General features: G+C 34.3%; 1 protein-coding gene across 1 annotated transcript in view; it reads right to left on the reverse strand.

Annotated features, from left to right (window-relative positions):
* TRAPPC8 (trafficking protein particle complex 8) overlaps window positions 1-10,514 on the reverse strand; it is a 136,684-nt gene that overhangs the window by 92,557 nt on the left and 33,613 nt on the right. Inside the window, 5 exon segments of the mRNA XM_006835045.1 lie at window positions 869-1,125; window positions 1,796-1,886; window positions 4,715-4,868; window positions 6,818-6,992; window positions 7,788-7,877. Coding sequence (XP_006835108.1) covers window positions 869-1,125; window positions 1,796-1,886; window positions 4,715-4,868; window positions 6,818-6,992; window positions 7,788-7,877 — 767 coding nt within the window.

Genomic DNA, 10,514 nt, shown 5'->3' on the forward strand with positions numbered 1-10,514 from the left:
GAGTCTTCACATCAAGTATCAATGATATAGCCTCTGTACACAGGGTAGATAGGGACAGGAAACTTAAACATGGCTACCTAAAATGAGGTGGCGATAAAGGCACAAAGTGACTGGCTTACAAGGTTTTAAGAGGAAGTTTAGTTTAAGATTACGGGGGAGAATAAAGAGGCCCCAATGAATAGTTTTCATCTTGTCTAGATGGGTGTGGTAAAGAGATGGGGGAAAAGATTTGTATGATTCAGTAATGAGTAACTGTTAACATGACTAACAGACTGTAACAACTGTAAAGGTAGAAGTTTTGTAACAAAAACAGGAGAGTGGTTAATCTTACAGTCCAGAAACAAAGGGTCCTAGGACCATCAAGGGAGAAGAACACAAGCAGAATACGGGACCTTATCCAGAGAAGTAGTGACACCAGAGACAGAGGCAAGGATGGGGTCATGGAGAGGGGGAGCAACTGAGGACTTGAGATTCATAGGAAGAGAGGGACTAAGAGCTGGTGGCCAAGAGGCAGATTTGCAGAACGTGCCCTTTGGAGGTGTAAATAATTACATATCCCTGAGTGTTTTGTTTTGTTGTTTTTTTTTTAAAAAAAAAAAAAGCTAAAGCGAATAGAGAGAAATACTGTTAACTGATGGTACCTGGAGGGGAGTATAATCATTGTAATGAAACAAGGTGTATGATTTGTTAAATGTAAAACTGATGATCTGCCCTGTAAGCTTTCACTCAATCCACAATAAAACCTTTTAAAACAAAAAAAAGTAAGAACAAAACATTTCAAATACTTTAAACAACTTATAGTATTATATTCTCAAGTCTACCATTTACTGAATTTTTAAAAATACCAATCCAAAATGTTACGTCTTACCTGATCATTTAATTGCCGAATTGTTTTTTCTATATGCGGCAAAAGGCCCCGGAATGTGAATTCTTGTATAAACTGTCGAATCCGATCATGATCGGTTAGGGTTAAACATGCACCATGAATCACTGCAGTATTTGCTTTCTTTGTTTCATGTGATGATGAAGCAGATTTTAAATGATCTGGGCCATCAATGCTATTAGAAGGGTTATTGGATTGGTCCAACTGCAGCGGGTGAGCTCTAAAGTTATTTGGTAAGCCATCTACTGAAAAACAGATCTTTTTTTACTCTAAGAATACAAGAGATAACTATGACAATACTACCACATTGCTACTGGAAAAAGATAAGAATGCTGGAAAGCCTATGCATAATCTTTCTGTATATTCTAGAAGTCTTATTCATAATAACATTAACATTTCCCCAATAAATTTAGAGGGCTTGGGTTAATGTTCATTAGGATTAACAGAAATTTAAACATTTATATAAAGCAAGAAATGAGGAAAATGCAGTTTTGAAATAATATAAAGAATTACTTTTAAACAGTACAACTTTTAACCAGTACAACTAAGTTATAAGCAAAGATTTTATAACAAAAAAATCTTTGGAATTCTCACCACTCAACTGCACTTTTAAATACTGAAATAAACCTCTCAAAATCATCTGAGTTTTGGGAATAACCAATGTTGAGCATCATGCTTCATTGCTTTCTACAAAATTATAAAGACATCTGTATATAATTATAATTAAGTTTTACATATATACTTTTCAAAAAGCAAACCCAAGTCACCCAATAAAGTCTTCAGAAAATGTCTAACTGCTCTTCCTCTTTTTTTCATTATGAAAATTTCCCCAGTATTCAATGTAAAGGTTAGCATGCTTTCACAACAATGTATATGGTTAATCAAAAGAGAAAACTTAGAGAATATCAAGACCTTTGACTTCGTTATCTAATCCATCCAATGAAAGCAAGTTACTATCAGAATTCTTATTTGAAGTTATACAAGGACCATCTTCATATGATTCCTATCAAAATAAAACAAAAATACATTAGAGGCTATATTTAATCATTTTTTTTAATTATCATCAAATTCATCAACAACTATTGCTGCTCTAGTAATTGTTGGTGTTATATATTTACTACAAGAAGACTCTTTTCTTCCAATCTTTCAAATTCCTAACTTCTTCCATTCATCTTACACTACCACTCCAATTCACGTCAACAGCATTTTTAACTTTCTTTCACACTCAATTTGTTACCCTAATTCGTCTGAATCCTAACATCTCTATCTCATTTTTTCTGTTTATTTTTGTATAACTGTATATGTGTATGGTCCAAGCAAGGAATAACATTGGTGGTGGCAGTTATGTGCCGTGGAGTCGGAACCAACTCATAGCAACCCTGTACAGGCTTTCCGAGGCTGTAAATCTTTACAGGAGCAGAAAGCCTCATCTTTCTCCTGCAGAATAGCTGGTAGTTCCCAACTGCTGACCTTAAGGTTCGCAGTCCAACTGGTAACCACTACATTACCAGAGCTCCTTAGGAATAACAGTAAGAGAGATAAATTAATAGTCAGCAAGGGAGGAAAAAAGGAATGGTATAAAGTCTCCTTGGTCACAAGCACAGTGTTAGCATGCTAGTATAAATTTTGAATATATCAAAGAGCTTTGAAAAATACCCGATTCAATGTTTATTTGCACAAAGGCACTAGCAGTTCATTCACCAAGAAAACTTAAACTAAAAATGCCCCAAGCCTACTTCACAAACACTATGAAGTATTATTGAGAACCACACTTCACGGGAAACATAAAACTAAAAGTAGAAGGAAAGTGACTAAGATAGGAAACTGTCTAAAATCAGCATGGGATAGAGAATTGAAAAAATTAGGTATATTTTGCCTGGGGGGGGCAAAAAAAGTGGGGGACATGGAACTATCCTCTTATATTTTAAAAAGTTATCTTAATGGAAAATTGATAGGGTCCCCAAAGGACCAACGGATATAAGCAATAGAGATAATTTTTGGTTTACATTTAAGCTACTCAGTAATGAAATAGGTCACCAAAAGAAAATTAACAGTGTCATTCATCAAGTCATTCATAGGCTTAAAGGAAATTCAATATTAAATCAGGGGTACAAATTGATTTTATATGATCCTCCAATCCTGGGCTTCTACAAAATCTGTTACCTGGTTTATATGCTCCTTTCCAACTTTAAATACAAGCATAGAATTATATGGACCTAAAATTCCATATACAAAGGTAAGTCAAAATATACTGTGAGGAGGATTCCAGTTCAGAAATGAACAGGTTTTATCCAAGAAAACCATGTTTAAAATATCTCTGCACTCAAAGTACATGGCTGCAGACAAGTACACTTGTCTTAATCAGGAAAACACTTGTCTTAATCTCCTTAGGGTGCCATCGATGAAAAAACATGTGAAATCAAAACAGAGGCTTCCCTTGGGCAATCTAAAGCAGAGAAGTCAGCTCAAGTGACAGCAGCTGTTTCTTGGGATTTCAAAGCCTAACTGATAGATTTTCTCAAAAAACACATGACTATTATGGGCGCTGACTGTAAAGTTTTAAGAAAACTGCATTGGTGAGAAAAAGTCCAAGAAAGTTGCTCCAAGCAATTTTTTTTCTCATCATGGCAATGCACCTGCTCATTCTTTGAGGAAACTGGGGCTGTCCTATGAGAATTTTGCTAGAAAACCTCCCCCAATCCACCCTATAGCCTTGGTCTTTCCCCTTCAGACTTCTCTTGTTCTCAAAACTCAAACAATGCTGAGAATTAACATGACTTGAGCCCTTGGATGTCAAAACTGTCTTTTTGACAAGGTATATATCAAAGAATGTAGAATTTTTCTGGGAAAGATTAGAGAGATGGAAACAATGCCATGCCTTCAGGAGGGCATATACCTAGACTGAGGATATATCATGAAATGAAAGCTTCACATTTGATGCATTTTAAACAAAGGTTTCTTTGATTTTATGAATACTTTTTGATTTATCCTTGTATATAACACAAAACAAAAAAAGGCAAACAAACTTATTAGATCAATTTTATTAAACTTAAGTATCATACTAAAAATTACATCGTGTGGTTTCACTGCACAAAATAGAAGTAAAACTTGCATTTACTTAAAAAACCCTCCTTCTAACAAAACCAGTCAACTGATGATTATTTTAAATAATCATTGAACTTGGCATTCGAATACTCTTAAGTGACACGCAATTCCCTCTGAAAAGTTTGACAGAATTTGAAACTTTAGACCCCCCCCACTTCAATCAATAGAAAGCAATTAACATAAGTGTAGAACTAAAGATAAAAAAAGAAAGAAAAAAAAAAAAAAAACACTTCCTGAAAATTCAGAAGGAAAGGAAATCAAAGAAGTCAGGAGAAAAAAAGCCCACCCCCCTAAAAATTATGAGCGCCAAACGGTGGCCATAAGAACAGTATGTTGAAAATGTAGAAAGGCAACCCCAGAGCATGTTGATAATAAAGAATTGACTGTAAACATTCATAATTAATTAAATAAACAAGCTAAAAATTCTCTTCCCTCAGCATGTCTAGTCAATCTAATTCAAAATACTTAATATGTAATTCACTTTCCATCTTTTAAGAAAAATAAATGAACACTGATATTAGATAGGTGAAAGGGTATGCAAAAACAATGTGGTAGATGATTAAAACTAATTTTTGAGCCCCTTATTCAAAAACTAGAGATTCCACAAAGCAAATATTCAGAATTGCACAAGTTAGACCAAAGCATAAAAATATACTATGACATCATGTGATAAACTGAAATAAAGGTTATGTGGTTTGCTTCATTGTTGTTGTTTTTTACATATACCTGGTTTTGAATACTATTTTTCTGGAGATACTGACTCCAAGGATCTGGAATCTGTTCATCTGATGATCGATTAGATGTCCGAGAATTAATTTTAAGTAAATAGCAACCCTGAGTTCCATATTTCTGTTTCATTTCTTCATAAATTGAATCAGCTCTACAAGTAAAAAGATATATATATATAAATCTAAAAGTTAAAAAAAAAAAAGTATTTACAGCAAATAGGAAGAATACTTTAAGCAAAATGTATATTAAAATACAAAGCCACACACATAAAAATAACTTAAAACCTAACAAAAGTAAGAAGGTATAAAAATTAAAAAAAACGATAACATGGTCCTAACTGAAATTTATTTAGCTTGGACATCACCTTAAAGCAGAGCTATCCAAAGGAGCTCTGGCAGCAAAGTGGTTACAAATCAGGCTGCTAACCTCAGGGTCAGCAGTTTGAAACTACCAGCTGTTCTGCAGGAAAAAGAAGAGGCTTTCTGCTCCCGTAAAGATTAACAGCCTCAGACACCCTGTACAGGGTCACTATGAGTCGGAACCGACTCCACGGCACATAACAACAACAATCCAAAGTATGCTCAGACAACTAAATCTGGTGGTTGGTGAAACACATGATCATTTGAGTAAGAGAGTTTAAGAAGTAAACAATATAAATTGATGGTACATGAAATCTCAGTCTACATAGTTGTTGTTGTTGTTAAGTACCATCAAGTTGGTTCTGATTCACAGTAACCCCATGTAAGATTTCCAAGGAGTGGCTGCAGGATTTGAACTGCCAACCTTGTGGTTTACAGTCCAGTGCTTATCCAACTGCTCTACTACATAGCTAACCTAATTTAAATAGATACTTCAGAGTCAATCAGACATTTAGTGTAAAAAAAGTTGGAAAACATGCATTTGAATGTAGATGTTAAAACTACACAAATAAGCTCAAGAAACAGCTAAAACATACTATACACAATAAAATATACTGCATAAATAAGTTATAAATTTGCATAAATACAGGTCTATATCTCATACATAAACTCACATAACAAAGAACTCCTGCTTTCTTTACCAATGATGATCACTAAACACAAGAATAACTGACCTAGTATTTTAACATTTAAATTGTCTATTTATAACCATTCAAACTGGAAGCTCTATACCATATTCATCTAACAGAAGCAAATTTTAGTAGCCAGTCCAAAGGATTTCTAACATTTCAAAATTTCCTAACGGGTAGTAATCTTCAAAGTATGTCTTATACTCTGTTTTATAGAAGAAATGTTTTGTACGCAGAATAAAGGCAGGAAATGATTACTTAACTACATATTCTAAAGGGCACTAAGATATCAGTTTGAAACAAAAGGTTCATTTAAACTATACCTTGAGCCAAAAGCCAAAATCAACTACAAAACCAAAAAAGTAAAATTGCTTTTAACATTGTCATTTTTTCAAGAATTTATTTTAATTTTAAAAGAATGTTATTCATTAATCCCTAAAATAAGAAAAAAATATTTGGATGTTTCTAAGAATGTGAAAAGCATCAAGACTAAGACTATTAAGGGACAAGAAGTATAAAGAAGTACCTATAAGCAACAGTAAGACAGCGAAGTTAGAAGAAAGCTAGGAAGGAAGAAAAAGAAAACTAAATAATTTTATATAAAATAAAAAATTATAGCTAAGACCCACAGGCAACTTGCTTTTTATACAAAGACTGACATATAATGAAAGGAACATTTGGGTAAATTTACAAAATCTAATTTAGCGGTTAAATATAACTCTGGAATAAAAGACAAAATTAAGTGTTTTATTAATAAATTCAGAACATAATTTTTTTACTTTCTTGAGTAAAAAAAAGGCAATTTACTATTTAAATAAGTGTGGCGTTGTGGGCTGTCTCAGACTGCAGAGTCATTTGAACTGCAAGGTTAGTGGTTCAAGCTCACCAGCTTCTCCTTGGAAACAGGGTCACTACAGGTCAGAACCGATTTGACAGCACTTAACAACAACAACATATCTAAACTAATATTAAATCACTTCAATTAAAAGGCCGGATCTAATTACCTCTAAACACTACCAGGAAAAAATTTTAATTAGAAAAATAATCCTTACCTCTGCTCATCTCCTGCACTTACATCATGTAAAAGTACGTAATATTTAAGTGTATTTGGTATAAACCACTTGGGGTAAGAATATTCACTGTTGTGCTGAATTCGATGCTGTTCTTGTGACAACTTTGAAAACTGTTCCATGGGTTCAGCTTCACTGGAAGATGCTACCAACATACCTTGTAAACCATATTATTAAGGTAATCAACACTTAGTATACAATAATAAATATTATTCTCTTAAAAAGGAGATTATTTTCTCAGCTAAACAATACAATTGAGTTTCATTGGTTTTCACTAAAAGTACAAAATAATTTCGCAAACGCTCCAAGGTACTTCAAGGTTCTAAATTTTAAAGATTTTTTTGGCTGAATGTTTTTTACATCATTTACATATCTAATAAAGAAATATATGAAAATGGACAATGCCAAAAATGTACAAATAATAAACAATTAAGCTGAATCTAGCTCCTCTCCATCCCATCGCACCACACTAACTCTTTTAATGTCTCTGCAACCTCATTAAGAAAATGGAAAAGTCAAAACCAAAGGATATTTAACATCCATAAAACAAGTTATTTTTTAAAACTTTATGATATAAGCGTCAAAACAAACTATTAATTTTGAAGCAATCAGTAAAAGCAAGTAACAGTGTAACTTTATTTTCTTTTTCTAAAATGGTTTTAAAATATATCAAACATGAAATATCCAAGCTAGATGGAAAAGGAAAAAGAATAAGCAAGCCCTCAATTGTCTTATTTTGGAATCAAATATGACTACATTGCAGCAGTCCTGTATTTAGGATATAACTTTCAAAAATTGGTATTAACAAAAGTTTGGACACATCATGAATAAAAAATAACTTCCTCATTCTTTATATATCCTTTTGGCAATTTGCCTTCATTTAACTATTTCTGAAATTAATAGCTTCTACATAACATTTTAGCTTCAAGAAAACATAAAAATCAAAGGATACACGCTAAATAGTGGTTCAGAAATTCATGATCTGATGCTGGCATTGACTGAAGAAAGGTCTCTCTGTAAGACTCAAACCATGGAGTAGTAGCTAAAATTAACAATATATAAAACAGTTAAAATTTCATATCAGAACAAAATTTCAAAGACATGTGAAAGGTTATATCCAGCAGTAAGCATTTTCACCTGCTTTGAGATATCTATATTATATATAGATATAAACATGTATGTTTGCATGTATTTAGGAGTCCTGGTATGACGCTGTAGATAATGCACTGGGACCACAAGGTCGGTTTTGAAAAGCAAGGTCGGAAGTTCAAATTCACCAGCCACTCCCTGGAAACCCTTACAGGACCGCTATGAGTCAAAACCAACTCAATGACACTTAACAACAGCAACAACACATATTTATATGATGTGTAAATATAATCATGACTATATTAATAAACAGGAATACATACACGTATTTGTAAAAATGAGATTGATTTATTCTCATACTTAGTGTTCCCACAACCTACTTACCTAATAATGCTTTAAATATCACCTACATGAGTAAAATGGTTGGTTCCTTCCACAGTCATACACTGTCAAAATATCTCCTTTTCATAAATGGCATCACTTTAAAACAACAGTTCTCAATCAAAGGCGACTTTCGGCCATTAACAGGACATTTGGCAATGTCTAAAGGGTAGCATAGTGGTTACGAGTCGGGCTTCCAACCTCAAGGTCAGCAGTTTGAAACTACCAGCTGTTCCGCGGGAGAAAGATGAGGCGTTCTGCTCCCATAAAGATCTACAGCCTAGGAAACCCTGTGCAGGGTCACTATGAGTCGGAACTGACTCCACAGTACTTAACAACAACAAAGGAGCTCTGATAGCATAGTGGATTCCGAGCTGCGCTGCTAACTGCAAAGTCAGCAGTTCAACTCTACGAGCCACTCTGTGGGAGAAAGATGAGGAATTCTGTTCCCATAAAGATTTACAAGCTCAGAAACCCTATAGAGGTTCGCTGTGAGTTGAACCGACTCCATGACACTGAACCACCAATCACTAAATGAATTTTTGGTTGGTCAGAAAGAGGGTTTCTACTGGCGTCTAGGGGAAAGCGGCCAGGAATGATCAGGAATTGGTCAGGAAAATGTTCCACAACAAAGAACTATCCTATTCAAAATGTCAGAATCCACTAGAAGACAACTAACAACTATACAAAATACCAATAATAATGAGGCTGACAAATTTTACTTGCAGAATTTGAGCATTTGATATCACAGAACGGTCAACCATTCAACATTAAAAGAACAACATTTACTTTAAAGCAACAAAGTTCAGAAGGGTTGGGAAGGAGGGAGTATGGAAATAAGAATGGCAGGGAGACGTGGTATAACTTTTGTTGAATGGATAGCATTGCAATCATTCAGATGAAATGAAATGTATGCTTTGGTTAGTGTAAAACTGATGATCTGCTCTGTAAAGCTTCAATCAATTCACAATAAAAAGCTTCAAAAAATAATTCAAGTATTTGAAATATAGTAAAAGCAAATCTTTAATCAACTCAAACTGTTACAAAGAGGTATATTTTTTCTTTATGCATCTATGTATATATAATGTGATTCTTAAGATGTCAAATCTCTCTTGTTCCATGCTAAGCATTTTATATTACATCTAACTCATTTTCATTTGAACTGACATACACTTACTCTTTTCTCTAGGTTTAAGTAGAACATCTAAATTACAGAGGACAATCCATTCCAAGCTATTTGTGATTACCAAACCTTCTATTCATTTCATTTTCATTATTATCACTAAAAACAATAACTATATTCTTTTTATCTTATGAGAATGACCTATATACCGAACTGGTTAGGAGTGGTGTTACTGTAACAATTTCTTATTCACCACTATAAAAGAGGAGAAACACTTCCAGAAATATTACAGGGTGCTTCCAAAAGTTCATGGGAAATGAAATAAAAAGACAGTGGGATTTTGCAGTAGATAGGTATACAGACAGTACAACAATACAAGTAAGGTATGCTCACCATGGATTAGCAAAGCAATCAAAATCAAAAAGGCAACATTAACTAAGGAAAAAGTGGTGGGTGCAATGAATGTAGGAACCACAGTGAGGTGTTGGGATAACTATTTTTGCATGGAGAGGGTATTGCAATCACTGAGATGAAACAAAGTGTATGATTTGGTGAATGCAAAATTGATGATTTCATCTGTAAATCTTCACTCAATTCAATTTTTTCACAGTAAAAATTACAAAAGAAAAAAAAGACAATGGAATCTTCCCACGAACTTTTTGAAGCCGTCTCATATAATCTATATGAAAAGTGGCAAAAAGTAGGAAATAGACAACACATACGAGAAAGATTCAAAAAGTGTATGGAGAGTAATTGTTATCAGGACTGATTGTGAGGGTTGGAAATGTAAAGGTAGACTTTTTGTAGCAAAAGGAGGGGAGTGATTGACTTTGCAGTCTAGGAGCGGAGGTCCCTGAGACCATCAAGGGAGATGAGCAGAGAGCAGGACCCTTCCCAGAGAAGCAGTGACACCAGAGATGGAGGCAGAGAGGATGACGTGGAGAGATGGAGCGACTGGAGACTTTAGACCCAGAGAGGGAGAGGGGCTGTGTGCTGAAGACTAGGTGGGGGGGTCGGGGTCGCAGGCTTGCAGGGTATACCCTTTGGTTGGTTGATGATGCATGGAGGGGATAGGATGAATGTAAA

The sequence above is a fragment of the Chrysochloris asiatica genome, unplaced genomic scaffold, assembly GCF_000296735.1.
Source record: "Chrysochloris asiatica unplaced genomic scaffold, ChrAsi1.0 scaffold00015, whole genome shotgun sequence".
In the NCBI taxonomy this organism is placed as follows: Eukaryota; Metazoa; Chordata; class Mammalia; order Afrosoricida; family Chrysochloridae; genus Chrysochloris; species Chrysochloris asiatica.